General features: G+C 34.9%; 1 protein-coding gene across 7 annotated transcripts in view; it reads left to right on the top strand.

The window, feature by feature from the left end:
- The window catches only part of LOC123317277 (lysophosphatidylserine lipase ABHD12-like), a 39,405-nt gene that overhangs the window by 7,133 nt on the left and 14,889 nt on the right, over nt 1-17,383 (top strand). The window contains exon 1 of one of the 7 annotated variants that reach the window (XM_044903726.1): nt 8,801-9,294. The exons of 5 other annotated variants lie outside the window; for them this stretch is intronic. In XM_044903726.1, coding sequence (XP_044759661.1) covers nt 9,149-9,294 — 146 coding nt within the window. In that variant the 5' untranslated portion in view covers nt 8,801-9,148. Of the gene's footprint in view, nt 1-8,800; nt 9,295-17,383 lie in introns of those variants that run through there. One more of the 7 variants, XM_044903719.1, reaches the window with a different exon arrangement.

The following is a 17,383-nucleotide window of genomic DNA, read 5'->3' as shown; positions in this document are numbered from 1 at the left end:
TAGGTACAAATGGTACGATTTTCACAGAAAGTTTTTGAACCACCACACGTGTTTCATTATCACAATAGCATCTTCAGGTGGTTAAAGGTAAACTTAATCTTACGTTTACCTCCACCTCTTCGTTATTGCGATAGCGAAACATGTGTCGTGGTTGAAAAACTCATTTTTGTGAAAATAGTCTAATCTGTTTTAAGTTTTTCATTTGAAGCCTCGAGATTTTTGTCCACAGTTTAGGAATGTAGGTTTTCAATATATTTAACATGAACGATGAAATAACAAACTCATCTCAGTTAATATTGGTCTTACAAAAAGTTTGCATGGGCAAATATGAAGTATTTTTTATGGGCATTCAGAATGCATTATTTTGAAATGAAAAAAAGTATCTTAAACCTAAATATTTTATGTGAGGTGGTATTTTTTAAATGGTGCATCCTGTATTTTATTTTTCTAATCGGTAGAGCTAAGGCATCTGTAGAACGCCACACGGATAATAAATCAATTGAATTCTTTTGTTTACATTGACATTACTTTCTATTCATAATGATTAATCGATATTATCTCAGATTCTACAAAAACTAAGCAAAACCAGCGTTTGGCGCGTCGTAGGTATGATTGACTTCACTTTTGTTATGAATAAAAAGAAAAGTCAATGTCAATCAAAACATAAATTGTTTTATTATCCATGGCTACTCTCGATTGGCGTTTTACAGCGGCCTTAGATTTAGAGGAAAAATCTATATTTTTTTGAAAACTCGTAAAGATAATCCCAAAGAAGTATATACAGGGTTATAGTCTTTGACTCGTACAAATATTTTAACACTAGATTCTTGAGGTCAAAAGGTACACTTTTTTCCTATACCATCAGAATAACTATCTAAATCTGTAACACTACACATCTGTGGATCTTTTAAACAGAGTTGGGTTCAGTCAAAGTACTTTTTTTCCAAATTTTACACATACTTTTTTGATTTTTTTAACATCAAATTACTCGATAACGGCGGATTATACGAGAGAATATGAAGAATACTTTTATTTTACAAAAAATCCAATTTAGTTTCAAGATATCGATTGAAATTCATTCTGGAAGGATTCTGCATTTCCTGAAACTTTTTAGGGTTTTCACTCCCAAACTCTGGAACAAAATCAATTGAAAAGTTTAAATAAAAGATTTGCTCCTGCGTAAATTCTTGCACTAATTTGTCAGGAGCAAATCAATAGAAAAAACTGTTGCCTGACAATGAAGTGAAAAAAAGAACTTTGAAATTAATGTCAAATTCATTGTCAGGCAACAATTTTTTCTACTTGATTTGCTCCTGACAAATTAGTGCAAGAATTTACGCAGGAGCAAATCGTTTATTTCAATTTTTTAATCGATTTTGTTTCAGAGATTTGTTTCAAAAGTTGGCTTCTTTGAATTTTTGGTATTTTTGTGGTACGTAATGGTCATAATGATGAAACTGGAAGACGTTGCTGATATGGAAAAAGATTCGTCAAATAAATGAAAAACTGTATTCCGAAATTAATTTGATTCGATAAAACCGTTTGTGAGATAGAACTAGAAATAAAATTATTTTATGGTTTTTCAACAGCCTGTATCTTTTGAACCGAGCCGATTCGGCAAAAATGGTAAAGGAAAACACAGTGTTTCTTTTGATCTCAAGAATCTACGGTTAAAATATTTGCACGAGTCAAAGATCGCTCTGTATATTTGAAATCAGAAGAAAGAGCTCTACCGATTAGGAAAATGAAATACAGGGTGTTCCATTAAAAAAATACCAGTTCACATAAAATTTCCAGATTTACGATGCTTTTTTGCATTTTTTGTTATTTAATTCTGAATTCCCATAAAAAATTCTTCATATTTGCCCATTTAAACGTTTCTGTAATACCTATTAACTGAGATATCTATTGAGTAAACGATATGCGGAAACGCTTAGGTCTCTTTCATCCATAGTTTGAACTTATTTTAATTTCGTAATGGGGCCCGCCCTGTATATATTTCATGAAAACCTAAATGCAGCAGAACAAAATTTAAAAACATATGTTTTAATAATATATGTAGATATTTGCATTCAATAGGAAACTGGAATTTGTCAGAGCATGCCTTCATTGAGACTGTTTTTTCTTCCCGAAGGTTCCTTTGTTAACTTTTCTTATACGGGCCATTTCCTATATTATATTATAATGATCAGAATTCACGTTGTTACTTTTGAAATCACAAATAAACACTAGAGCAAATAATGATATTATTTTTTTACGAACCAAACAACTGTTATCGGTAAAACAACATTATTTCAAGGCAAGAGGCAAGTTAATTTGACATGTTCTCGGTAATATACTGGCTGATTCTAGTATACTCATTTTGTCCTACTTGAAATGAAACTGAAAGAATCTTTAGCATGGAAGGCACCTTTAAATTGAATATGAAACTGGTCGATAGAACTGGATTATAGTTTGATTCGAATTCGTCAAACAAGCGTTGATTTCCCAACCAAGCTTTGTATAACTGGCCATATACAGGGTGGGCCATCCATAACTTTCCACCCCGAATTTTGAAACTTTGGGATGGGATAATTGAAAAACGCTCAGATAGGTCAAATTTTGTTGAAAGGGAGACAAATAAGGGTGTTCAAATGAGTTTGATAGCACTACCCCTCTAGCCGCAATCCCTAACAGATCTCATTTTTTAATAGGGAAAATGGGTCGAGCAGCACCTTGTTGGACAGGCAATTCAATTCCCTGCATGAGTGTATCTTTTTTTTATCGCTTTATTATTATACAGAGTGACTCAGTATTCCATCAATAACTTTCACACGCCGAATTTAGATCTTTAAGATGGAAAAAACGCTCGGACGGGTCAAAAAATTAATTCGATATCACTACCCCTCTAGCCGCTACCACTTAGAGCAATTATTTTTGAATAGGCCACTCCAACCCGCTGTCAGATAGACGTCAAAAAAAATTATGGAGGACAAGCAAAGGTGTTGTGTACGTAGATATAACACATAATTTGGAATATTTTTGTACTTTTAGTTAATCTACGTACATTGAAATAGCATTATTTTTGTTTAAAGTTTGCTGGTGGTGTTAGTCCTAGTGATTTTTCCGCTAACAGTGTTAAATTTACGTTAGTAATGGTAATTAAAGGATTCAATATCTTGGGCAAGTTACACAGTATTTTAGCAGTGAGTGAATAATTATGCCATTTTTTTGCTGTGTTGTTGGAGGTGGAGGCAGAGGAACTAGAGACTGTTAGTGCTTTCGTTTTTCTGGAGGAATTTCTGTATTTCAGCATAAGAAGAAGCTTCACATAGAGACAGCTCTGGCTTCATATAAATGACTTGACAAGGAGACAACAAAAATGTTGGGATGCTATTATAAGGAGAGCTGACTTATACCAGTTATGTTTTTATACTCATTATATTTATGCTGTTTATTTTCTTACGAGTTGTATTTTGCACCGATTATATTTTTATACTGTTCCTGCTTTATATGTATAGTGAATATACCTTTTCAATAAAACAGTGCATCTTTTCAAGAGTATTTAATACAACTAAATTACGTAATATTATGTATTTACATTTTGAAAAAATATTCATTTCATTTCTACACCACTTGCACAAACGCTGCAGAGCGAAAGGCCAGGAACAATGGTCTACCAGACAAATTTCATATGGATCCAAAGGATTTCACAATCCTCATAGCAGCATTTTATCACAGGTTGGTCATAATTTAATTTTCTCCATGTGTACCAATTCATCTGTGCCTACCCTTTTGTGAAATACTTTTCCCGAAAATATTATTCTAAATATTTTACAGCGTAACCTAGATAAAGAGCAAGCTATTGTATATTTGTAGGTTGCTAAACTGTTGAATGCTTTCATTTGCTGATTGAGTGTGAAGGATTTTTGTAGAAACTAGAAAAACCACAATATCACCATATTCCATCGTGACTGTAACATATCTGTTTCTTGAATGGTGAATGTGGATCAAATCCTTCAATCTTGCTTATTTTCTGGGAATAACGTCAGCCACTTCTCGATTTGTTATCGAAATTTCAATGAAATGGGAATAATACTTTGTTTTCACTGAAAGAAAATTGGTAGTTGATTCAGAAATCTTGATATACGATGATGATATTTATCAGCTCAAAAGTTTAATTTCAACTTACATTTCGTAAATCTATTACAGATTGCCAAATAAATATTCTTGGATTTCTTGAAGAACTAAAATACTATTCTTCTGTATCTTGGAACAACGAAAATCACGAAAATATTCTTCAAATGAGGGATTTTCCTTGTAATGACGCGCTTGCTTGTCCTCCACAATTTTCGTGAGGTTAGAAGGTTGGAGTGGCCTATAGAGATAATAGGTCGTAAATCGTGCGCTTTCGTTTAAATTGAAATAATTGCTCTAAGTGGTAGAGGCTAGAGGGGTAGCGATATCGAATTCATTTTTTGACCCGTCCGAGCGTTTTTTCCATCTCAAAGATCCAAATTCGGCGTGTGAAAGTTATTGATGGAATACTGAGTAACTCTGTATAATAAAGCGATGAAAAAAAATACACTCATGCAGGAAATTGAATTGCCTTTCCAACAAGGTGCTGCTCGACCCCTTTTCCCTATTCAAAAATGAGAGCTGTTAGGGGTTTCGGCTAGAGGGGTAGTGATATCAAACTCATTTGAACACACTTATTCTTCTCCTTTTCAACAAAATTTGACCTGTCTCAGCGTTTTTTCGTTATTCCATCCCAAAGCTCAAAATTCGGGGTGGAAAGTTATGGATGGCCCGCCCTGTATCTACGTGAAAAAGTGGCTACAAAAAGCTTTTACTGTTTGAAAATTAGTCAATTGCCAATTTTCACGTATATCTCCAAAACTGTTCCAGATATTGAGATACAATTTCGGCAATACCAATTTTTCTCGAAAATGGATTCCGGTAATGTCAGCGAAAGGGTGTTACACTGTTCAGAGCTACTTGGGGTCATCTCAGTTTGAAACAATTCATTCATTTCCGAGATCTAATATCAATTTCAATATGCATAGTAAAAAAAACCGACGCCGCTGGTCAAACGGCCGCTAGATCTCAAGGGGTATACCTTCACACTGGTATACCACAAAATCATACTGAAAAAATTATTTCTTCTGAAGAATACGTAATGCTATTCAATTGGTATAATCTCTGATTATTTTCAAATTACATATGATCAGGCGTGATAATTCTTCTGCTTTCTCACAATTCACAAACACCTAATCAATCCTTTTCATCGAAATTAAGCTCGGTCCTCTAAACTGATAAAGAAAAGGATTCAAAATTATAACTAGCAATAACAGTACCTATATTCAAATACTCTGTACCTACTCTGCACTTCTTTGTGTCATTACACATAGATATAGATTTCTAGAATATCGATGGGACATTGTCAAGGTTTCTTTCCACTATCTATTCTTGAGAACCTATCCAATTAAATAATTTTTTCAACTTTCAATGTCAAGTTCGATAGGGGCGACCTTCGCTCATAGAAGGACTATGAAATGAAAAGTTCTGAAAAAAAACACACAGAACGATAGAAATATTAAGTTGGGGAAATATAAGGTGAAAGTATTCATACTTCTAATGATGTTCAAAAATCGGCAACTTTAATAGTTACGGAATAAAGGTAGATTGAAGCATCTTGGTTGGACAGCCAGACCTGCAATCCCTACATGTGTTGGTTGCGTGTAGCTCAAAGACTGAACATCACCTTCCAGTTATTTTTGAAGAATGAGAATATAGAGTAGGGTGCGAGTAAGTAATTTCTCAGTTTCACCTTTCTTCTACTAGGTAAAGTCTGCACAGAAAGGTGTGCTCTAATTCTGCAGCTATGTCTGACGTCTCATCGGTCTTACATCTAATATTATTTAATGTACATATTTGCTAGACTGTACATAAATAGTCCTGTGAGATTCTTGCAGCTCCTGCAAGCTTCATCAGTACTCAAGAATCCTGCATTCCTTCTTATGTCATTGTGTTTCTTCACCACGGAGTTGGTAATTCCAATAACGTATGAATGTGTGTTGCCTTCCCACCTTTCCGGGCCAATATATCTTAATTTCGTTATTTGTTGCCTCTGAAGCCTGAGTGTCGATGAAGGAACTCAAACGAGTTCTGTCTGTTGCGCCCTCCTGAAAGATGAATTATGGAGAGTGTTTATTAAAGGTGAGGCAAGAGATAATTGCTTGTCTGAAAAAAAAATAATATTAGTGACGGAACATGTGCTCAAATATGCGCATTTCTGAGATATTAGGAGTAAAGTGAGGAAAAAAAAAGTTGACTTAAAGTAGTATAAAAAGTGGTGAAAGTTTTTATTTTTAACTTTTTATTAAAAAAAATTTATTGATAAAGTTGAGTAAATTTTTTATGTGAAGTGAACATCGATTTTTTCATTGCATTCTTTTTTTGTTTTGTCTATTGCACAAACAAATGAAGTTGAGGGTTTGTCAGCACTGGAGCAGGCTACATACAATAAACCATATGAAAAGCATGGATTTTTGAGGTTAATGCCAACTGCCAACAATCAAGAGCGATTCGTTTATTGTCATTGCGAATGCAAGTCTCACTAAAAATTGCAGAAAACTAAAGATGCCTACAGATTACTATGAGTGATGTGGGACTACGTCATAATGCGCATGATTCAGAAATCTAACATACGATTTTGCGCGGGAGCGTTCAAATTGTTCTGGGCATGCATGTCCCACGTCACGTCAGAACAATTTGAACGGTTCCGCACAAAACATTATTAGATTTTTCAATCATGTGCATTATTATGTCTTTTCGACACAAATGCAGCTTACAAATTTTCCATCTAACCGAAATTTAAAGTGAATAGAAAAGTGCAAAACACAATTGCGATGGGTACATATATTGCTTAAAAATCTTAAAATAATTAATATATTAATCGGTGAGAAACACAATAATCCACTGATTGATAATCAAAATGCTGAAATTTGAGAACGTTAAACCAATTTTGAGATGGTGTTGTTCATTGAGTTAATTTGTCAACTGTCAGCAAGTGTCAATCACTTTCCCGTGAAGGGTACAGACTACCCAACATACACTTGCGCACGAAATTTGAATTTTCTTGTTTTTTCCATTTTTTAGGCAACATTACCAAATTTTCCTGCCCTCAAAACCTTCTACAAAGTATGGGGAAGGTTTCAAAGGAAAAATAAATAAAAACGTTTTTAAGTGATGCGATGACATCGCAAAACAGAATTTGGTCAATCTGGCTGATCAAAAACTCTAGATGGAGAAGGCTGGCTATATGAATTCTTTGGATCTGTAGTATGATTTCTACAGCATAATGGCTCTACAACCGACCCTTTTTTAACTAACTCTGGAATAAAACACTGTTCAATATTTTCGCCATAGCTGTCTCGATAATTGCTGACATGAGTATGCCTGTAAGAGGTGTTGGAATAAGATTCAGATTTGATATAGGCCTGTTAAACCTGAAGCGCCTCAGAGCAAAAACCCGTACAAAGTTTATCACGGAACTTCAATATGCAGACGACTGTGCACTTATCGCTAGCAGCTCTCAGAGGATCTACAGATAATATTGGACACCTATAAACATATGTACGAAGCTTTAGGCCTTAGACTCAATATCGACAAAACCAAAATCCTGGTAAGTCCGCCAGAAAGCATTCAAACAGATATCAGCCTGGAGAATGAAATTCTAGAACAGGTCAAGCAGTTCAAATACTTGGGAAGCTTCATAAATACTAGGGCTAACCTAGACACGGAAATACACAACCGTATCGATTCGGCATCACGGGCTTTCTGGAAGCTAAAGGACAGAGTGTTTCAAAATCACGACCTCAATCTGAAGACCAAGACAGCCGTTTACAAAGCAGTGGTCCTCCCAACGCTTCTTTACGGAAGCGAAAGCTGGACGCCCTACAGGCGACATATTAAACAGCTTGAACAAACGCAACAACGTCATCTAAGACAAATAATGCACATCAGATGGTTCCACAAAGTTTCGAATGCAGAAGTCTTGCAACGCGCGAGTTGTATAACTATTGGGGTTCAAGTAACGAGGGCCCGACTTAGATGGAGCGGCCACATTTTGAGGAACCAAGACACAAGACTCCCCAAAATAGCTCTGTATGGCGAATTCACAGAGGGAGCCCGGAAACCAGGAGGCCACATAAGCGGTTTAAGGATTTACCGCATCAATCCCCAAAATCAGTTGATGCCAATCATAACTGGGAACAACTAGCGTTAGACAGATCACAGTGGAGGTCTTTGGTCCACAGTTATAATGGAGACTCGAAAAGGATACAGCGGCGGCCAGATCTGGTTGGTGACTATCCATGCCCGGAGTCACGGTTGGGTCTCTTCAGTCACAGGAGGGCACACAGTCGCGATTAGCCCTAAGAAATTATAAGTCTGTTAGCACCGTTTTTTTTTCTTTTTTGTCTTTTTGTAGATTTATTCTTGGTAATGGGATACAGCAATGAATGAATGAATAATTTCTGGATTCATTTAGTTCTGTACTGAATTGGATCGTGAGATACCCTGTATAATGCATCGATTCACTCTCACCTTGACGCTTTCTGATACAGATCCGCTCAACGAAATGCTCACTCGTCAGTAACGATCACGTAGAAAAATAAATTCCAGCCTCACGAACCGAATTGCACCTCTTCCGTCGATGAGGTGATCCAGAGCGTGGTACTTCCGGCCAACATCATCGTTCGATACCCAGACAGCCCCGTTATCGACGTTTCAGCAGCGACAATCGCCCACCTAGAGAACGATGTCGGAAATATTGAATGGACGGATTGCATTCTCACCTACGACATCCACCTGATGCGCTTATTGAATTATTTGTGTGAAAATCATCGATTCATCGGCCCCGTATAGTTCCTGTTCATTCTTCGTCGAGCGCGTTGGGCCGTAAGCGTGGCTTAACTGGCGGTTTGTTGGCTTCGCGACAAATTTCATTACAGGTCAAGCACTCGGCATTTTTAAGCGCTTATTAGTGGCGCAGGGGGCGATTAGCCCCGGTACATTGCGGGCTTCCCTACGTGGGGGGATTCGAGGCAAGTGGGTAGTGAGGAATCCCGGTGCATACCTTTCCGTTTTTCGAACTCGGTGAAGAATGGTCGTCACCGGGTTGTCCTATGACAGTTCGACGTTTAACCGGTGTTCCTACAGTTCCGTGAATTTCGGGGACGACGATGAGTGCAGAAAATGCGGAAGATACCGCCATAAGTGCAAACTTATTTGTAAGAGCCGGTTGATTAGGTGAGTCATTCGCGGTTAGATCGTTGATTTTATCTAATAGCGGTTTGTTCAGTTGAGATTCATTTTGGAATATCAATTCGTTTATGTAAAGTGAATTTGAGTGAATTGATTCCTATTACCTACTAGATTTGGCTGTTATATTTCGAGATAGATGGATTTTTTTCATATACTGTGATATTTTACGAAGTCTATTTTGTCAGAATTCTTTTATAGTATGTACAGGGTGGGCAAAATTCGTTGTCTACTGAGGGTATCTCGCGAACTATTGCAGCCAGAAGAAAACGGATTACATTTCCGAGCTCTTTTTCAGAGGAGCAAGGAATGGTAAAAACCGTAGCCTCCTACGATTCTTCGTTTTTGAGTTATAAGCGAAAAATGAGATTTTGACGATTACGAAAAGTTCGAATAACTTTTCTGTCATTGAAGTTACGGATCTGAAACTTGAACCTTCTACAGGCACTCTTTTTCGTAGAATCCACTGAAGAGCTCAAAATATTTTTTCATTTCGAATCATTAGGCGAACTTTCGTTTTTTTAAATGCAAACTTTTATTGAATTTGTTATTTTTGTATTGGAAAAAAACCTTTTGTCAGTAGATTCTACGTATAAAAGTGCCTAGGAAGGTTCAAGTTTCAGATCTGTTACGTCAGAGACAAAAATTATGAAAATTTTTCGAAATCCTCAAAATCTCAATTTTTGTTTATAACTCAAAATCTAGAAATGATAGGAGGATTCTGTTTTCAGATTTGGATTAGACAGGAAAAAAGAGCTTGAGCTTGAGAATGTGCCATCCGTTAACTTCTAGCTGCTATGATTCTTGAAATCCCCCTCAGTAGACAACGAATTTTGCCCACCCTGTACAGTGTGTTTCACGTAAGCCAATCACTATAAATTCTGTGACTTATTTATTGATTCGTATTTCCATCAATTTGTTTTTCCAAGGGCTATTCAAATACATATTCTATCAGAAAAACTATCGAAGATGGACATGAAAAGTTATCACGTAAAAAAAATCCTCGAAATTTCAAATTTTATTTTTTCATTCAAACTTCCGTATTTCCCGAACAAGGCCAAATTTTTCTCGTAAAGTATATTCAAAATAATGTTTTTTATATTTTATGAATGCTCAAACAAGTTTGAATATAAAAATTTTAATAGTTTTTGATTTATTACAAGCAATTTAATTCAAAATATTCCGAATATGAAGTACAATATACATGGTGAGTCTTCGACTCGAACAAATATCTTAACAGTAGATTATTGAGGTCAGAAGAAACACTTTTTTATGATTTTTTCCAATGAATGAAATGAATTCCGGAATATAGTTTTTCATTTATTTAATAAATCTTTTTCGAATACAAGATATCAGCACTGTCTTCCAGTTTTCTCATCATGACCATTACGTACAGTAAAAATACCAAAAATCCAAAGAACCCAACTCTTGGAACTAAGTTGGACGCCATCACATGAGTATTTGAACGTTTTATAAAATAAAAGTATTCTTCATATTGTTTGTTGCTGTTTTCGAGTAATTTGATGTTCAAAAATTAAAAAGTATCTGAAATTTGAAAAATTGGGTACTTTGGCTGAATTCAACTCTGTTGAAAAGATCCACAGATGTGTAGTGTCACAGATTTATCTAGTTATTCTGAAGGTAATTTTGTTTTTCCAGGAGTGGCATAGCTCATTATGAAAACTTAAAATGGCTATATAGTTTTTTCTGGGCCGAATCGGAAAGAATGGCATAGGAAAAAAGTGTTTCTTTTGACCTCAAAAATCTAATGTTAAAATATCTGTAAGAGTCAAGGACTCACTCTGCATAGATATTCGCGAAAATCCGTTATGCTTCAATGTACAAGGTGTTCTGGAAGTAAACCGCCATGGATTGAAAATGGAAAAATAACCTATTCTATTTTTCTTTATAAACAATAGGCCAAAAAGGCTTCGTTTCGAATTTACAGGGTGTTGAAGTTCAATTAAAAAATCGCCACATTTATCCTAAATGCAGCATTATTGTTCCATCAGTAAGACAATCCGATGTTTTCTTATAAGACGGCCGTGACAAAACGAATTAAACAATGGGTTGCTCAATTATTGATGTTGTTACTGTTATCTCGAAAATTAGACGCTCAAAAGCGTAAATCAGAAGTAGTGGATAAAACTTCAAGCAATTTTTGTATACATGACTGTTGTATCGAAACTTATTAGCTTGAATGATTAATTTTGCTGTTTAACAACTTCACCACCTTGTAGATCCGAAACGAAGCCGTTTTGGCTTATAAAAAAATTATTTATTAAGAAAAATAGGTTTTCGAAAAGTTCTCATAACTTTTTGTCTTCGAAGTTACAGATTTGAAACTTGAACCTTCTTAGGCCTTCTTATACGTTACTGACAAACGATATTTTCCGATTCAAAAATAACAAATTCAATACAAGTTTGGATTTAAAAAAAAAGAAAGTTCGCCTAATGATTCCAAATGAAAAACATTTTTAAGCTTGTCAGTGGATTCTACGTTAGGTTGAAGTTTCAAATCTGCAACTTCAAAGACAAAAAAGTTATTAGAACTTTTCTCGAAATCGTCAAAATCTCATTTTTTGCTAATAGATAACTCAAAAACGAAGAATCGTAGGAGGCTACGGTTTTCACCATTCCACAAATTCTGGTTATCTTTTGAGCTGCAGCAAAATGTCAACGTGTTTTCAATTCATTATCACTATGTCAATAGGTTTTCTGAAGGAATTCATACCGAAATTCCGAATGTTATAAAATAAACGATGCAATCTCCCTGTTTATTTAGTGGATTAATGAAATAGTTTAACTCAAGGTAGATAATTTATGTTATATCAAACATTTGAAAAGAATTGTGTCTAGTCAAATATATTGAATTAATGTGGCCGTTACTTGATTAAAAATCCATAATCGAACTAAAAACAGTTGAATTGGCTGACACCAGTGACACCAAGTTTACCTTCACCCATCTGAAGATTTCTTTTGTGACATTCTTTCCAATATCTACATTATCGATAACTAAAAAAAATTAACGTACCCCTATTGTCTGACTACCCACTGCACACATTTTCAAAGGTCAAAGTCTTCCAAATATTGAAAACTCAACCGATAGCCTTTTCCATAAGAATTATGCTGGGGTCCTTTCTCTAATTTATCTTTCAATAATATAATATTACATTGATTCAAAATAAAATGAACCCTCCTTCTTGAATAATATGGAAATATGAAGAATACCAATTTTTATATATTTTCGAAATGTTCGAAATCGCTCATATCATTATGCACCTGATATAATACATACAAAAATTATATTCGCCTATTTAAATATCATGAAATATTTCACAGTTGAATACAATAAAGGGAAAACTTCCACAACCATCTCAAGAACCTCAGAAAGCATATTTATGAATATTCATGACCTGCAGTCATTCTCACATAATAAAGTTTTGTGGTAGTTGCAATGTCATTAACATGAAATATCATTGAATTATTTTCATATGCGGATTTTTTATCAAAGACGCTTTAAGAACGGAAACAATGCTTCCGATTACTTTCTTTATAAGATTCACGACGTAGAATGTCAATTTTGTTATACCGATGTATTCTTATAACTAAATGTAGATTATATTCTTAGAATGGTAATATCACATTGAATACTTAAGGTTGGCATGTTGGCATTATTATGGCACGACAATGATGAGTTTGAATTATTTTCATCAGAACACAAGCTTAATTCATTCTGAAACTCTTCATGCTGTGCGTAATCCTAAAGGGATCAACTGGTCATGACCGTTAGCCTATCAGAACTTCACCTTCTCAAGATAATGGGCATTTCCCAAATATTTCGAAAATCTCTACTCCATCTACGAATTAAGCCTAATTCAAATGTTTTTGCTACTGAAAATTCCAATAAATGAGTTTTTCAGAAATCCGCATATTTTTTCCCTTTCTAGGAGAATTTTATCAATTTCCGAAATTCTGGTTACTCTGTATATGTTTAAAATGATAATGTACCCTTCAGAACTTTGTTTATATGTTAATGAGCTAAAGTGTACCTATATTATTATATTTTATTATATGTACGAACTGCCTAATTCTTTGCGATCATCCGATCTGCTAACAAGAACAAAAAGATAACCCCCTGTTTCACAAAGCTTGATCGGGGAATTAACGCTCGATTGAAGGATAAACTTCAATTTGTTTTAAATCGATAATTCACTCATGAGCATTCAGAATATCATTCTCGCATTAAATTATTATCCATACACATTCATTGAATGATTCTCAATTGGGACTCATTTGATTTGTTCAGAAATGAAGAGGTTTCAGTGATTTTATTTTCAAAATTAGTTACTGTCAAATCGTTGATCGCGCAATCAAAGTTTGCAATCCCTATTTTCTGTAGCTTTTACATAAGCAACCCTATACCATATTTCATACAAAATAATTCGCTTTTATTTCATATATCAATAAAATATTTACGCCACGAACGTATAAATGCCATGAAGTGATGCCGATTGATACTTGGCTGAGAAGAGGTTGCGACAGGGTGAGCAATGGCAACCAAAACTTTTTGAGTTCTTTACGTATATTGCCATGAATTCGATGATGATTTATTTGAATAATAAATGAACGGAATGGGATATTTGTGAAAAAAATCGATTATTTTAATTCAATTAATTCTTCCGGAAGAAGTTCAATAGGCAAATGATAATTTCTCAATTTTAGTTCATAACTCAAAATCTATGAACGTTAGGCTAGATCTGTTTTCAGTTTTGGATTAGTCAAGAAAAAGAAGCTCGAGAATGTTTTATCAGTTTTCTTCTAGCTGCTATAGTTCTCGAGATCTCTTCAATAGACAACGAATTTTGCCCACCCTGTACATGAGAGAAAAATTGTAGATTGTGTTTCGAATGGGTAATAATTACTTTTTTCTACCTTTTAACTGAGTCTGAACTAATTCGTGGTGTGAAATAATCATTATTCAAACGAATTGAAATATCAGGTAATATTGATGTGGAACTAATTTGAAAATTGGAACTTATTTTTATGGAAGGTGGTACAACAAATTCGAAGTAATTGTTAAATTTTCAATTCGTTTGTTCGCTAGTGCAAAACTCACATTCTCCACTCTATGATAGGGTAATGATAAAATAATAAAGACTGATTAACATGATTCTCACTACCACCATTTTGGTGTAAGTATTGCTATACATATTTAGCTATTAAGAAAGCAATTCGTAGCCTAAAAGTGAAACATCAATATCATCAAATATAGGTGACATCTATTCAGTATTTGGCAATGATAAAGTTAATTTGGTTTCCGTTTTTCTTGAATTTCGAACTGAAAACTCTGTTTAAGATTCCAAGGTGAACATACGTCTGAAGACAGTTCGATTTGCCCTGCGGATGTAAATCATTTCGTCCATTTCTTTAGGTTTCTAATCAGTTCGCGGAATTGGCCTAGACAGTCGTGACTCCAGTAATTTTTCTACCTGGTGTTTTTATTAGTGACCATAGTAGATTCCTCTCTGGATCATAAAAAAATCCGCTTCTTCATTTCCGATATCTCCGAGGTTTATATGACTGATTTTGGGCCCATTTTTTTTATCGAAGGAGATTTTCTTCGAGACAAACTATCAAATTTTTGAATACATACGTGTGCGAATTCCATAAGGTACCACCCTTAATATCTCGGCCTTTTATACGCTTATTCCCAATCAATTTGTATCAATCTGTGAGCGTGATGACAGCAACTCCTGAAATCTTAAATGGGAAGGGGGATTGAGTGACACCTTATTTCGAAGGTAATTCCATTGCTCTTTCAAAAATGCCATACACTTGACCTATTAAGTACTTCCGAAAAATAAGAAAGAGTAGAAGAGTTACGATAGTAAGAATTGCAATGAAACATGCTGTCCATTATTTTGTAGAGAAAAATGCAACCTATTTTTAAATTCAGCCCTTGCGTTTTGGAAAAATTGAACTTCTCGGCATGCTGTGCGTATTCTTACTTTCAATTCTTCATAATCTCAGGACTGTGTTTTTACTCAACCGACTTTGAGTGTCTCAGAGGAAAAAATCTAAAGGTGTCAAGTCTGGTATGCGTGGCGTCCATTTGATCGGCCGTCTTGTACCAATCCATTTCTCTTGGGAATGATCTGTGATGCCTATATGTACAAAAAAGCTTTTTTGCATCAGTAAGATTTATTGTTGACGGAGCAATTGTAAAATTTATTGAATTCAACTCTGAAAGATATCGAGTAAATTATTACCAGGTTGTTCATTATGACACAATATACTAGGCCGTTAAAATTCTCTTTTGGTTGAATCAAATTCAAACAATTTTGTAATAATTGTGTTTCTCATCCAAGATCAGGTGATCGAATTCTCGGGCTCGATAATCAACACCTAAGTGGTCAACATCGTGTTGATCTACTGTTCCAGAGTCCTAGGTTCGAGACTCCAATTAATAATTGGTATTTGTTAAGTCAGGTGTAAGATGTGAATGAAAACATATTAACACTTAATGATACTCGATATTTTCAATTGAAAAATTTCCAAATGCTCCAAGCAAAATATTAAATAATAATAATAATAATAATAAATGTATTTAAGGCCATCGACCTGAGTCCTTCAGCCAATAATAAATTCCAGTTACATTCTGTATGCATTCACAAAAAAAAAAAAAAGTATACAATATAAGTTACGTAATATCTAATACATTCAGTTTTTGCAATAATGTGCATGTGGGAAATTTTCTTTGTGGTTGTCTAGGCATATCGTCTTGTGCTAGGTCAGTTACATCCTTCAAGTCGTGTAGTCTCTTCATGAATTTTCTATTTAATTTTTTCATACGCTGTTCGATCGGTTCTACTTTGGTTAACTGGTATAGGAGATTATTAGGCGGGTTGTGTAGCCGGTTCCTGGGATGTCTCAACTTGGTTATTGTTCGTAGAGATGATGTTTCAGCCACTTGTAGTATTTTTAATACTGATTCTCTACAACTTGCATACAAGGGATGTGCATACTCAATCATTGGTCGGCATATGGTTTTATATATGGTGGAAGCAGTCTTAATGTCAATTCCATGGTCTCCATAAGTTAAACATTTAAAGTGTTTCGCTCTGCCGATAGCTTTCCTTTTCATGTTGTTGGCGTGGAGACGTAAATTAGCTCTATTGTCCACCTGAATACCTAAGTATTGGATTGACGATGCAGGTTTCACTTTTTTATTGTTTATAGATATTGTTGGGGAGTCTTGATTGATGTTGTGGTTAAATATAATCAACTGAGATTTATCTGGATTTACTCTGAGTCTCCATTTGGACAACCATGATGTGATGTCATTCAGGTGTAATTGTAGTTTGTCCATAAAATGTTGTAATGTTCTTTCATGAGAAATAGCCATCGTGTCGTCTGCGTATTGTAGGGTATATTGGTTGCCTTGTTCTATTGGGCTTATATCGCTGCAGTAAATATTGAAGAGGAGTGGAGATAAAGGTAATCCTTGCGGTGTGCCCTGCAAGGGGATGAAAGGTTCAGATAGTGTCTCGTTAATTTTTATCCTCAGTGTTCTATTTTCTAAATAGGATTTTAACAGATGGATGAGGTAGGAAGGAGCATTTGACTTGTAAATTTTGTATAGTAAACCTTTAGTCCAGACGCTATCAAATGCTTTTTTAATGTCGATGCTCACTGCTGCTGTTTTTTTGTTATTCAACTGTGCGTTTTGTATATTATTGAAGAATATCGTAAGTGGGTGTACAGTGGATTTGTTTTTACGGAATCCGAATTGGTATTTTGGTATTAAATTGTTAAAATGTTCTTCTAATTTAGATTTGATAATCTTTTCAAGTAATTTCCCTAGAACTGGTAAGAGGGTTATTGGCCTATAGTTTTCTACTTTGGAGTGGTCTCGATTACTTTTTCCTATAAGAATGATAGTTCCAGATTTCCATATTTGTGGAAATATACAGTTATTAATGCTCCATTTGTATATCTCAATAATGTGCGAGTGAATGAACGGATCCAATTTCTTGACGATCTTCCAGGGAATGTTGTCTGTTCCTGGCGAACT

The sequence above is a fragment of the Coccinella septempunctata genome, chromosome 1 (genome assembly GCF_907165205.1).
Source record: "Coccinella septempunctata chromosome 1, icCocSept1.1, whole genome shotgun sequence".
Lineage (NCBI taxonomy): Eukaryota > Metazoa > Arthropoda > Insecta > Coleoptera > Coccinellidae > Coccinella > Coccinella septempunctata.
The sequence above is the reverse complement of the archived record's forward strand: the minus strand, read 5'-3'. Positions and strand labels throughout refer to the sequence as shown.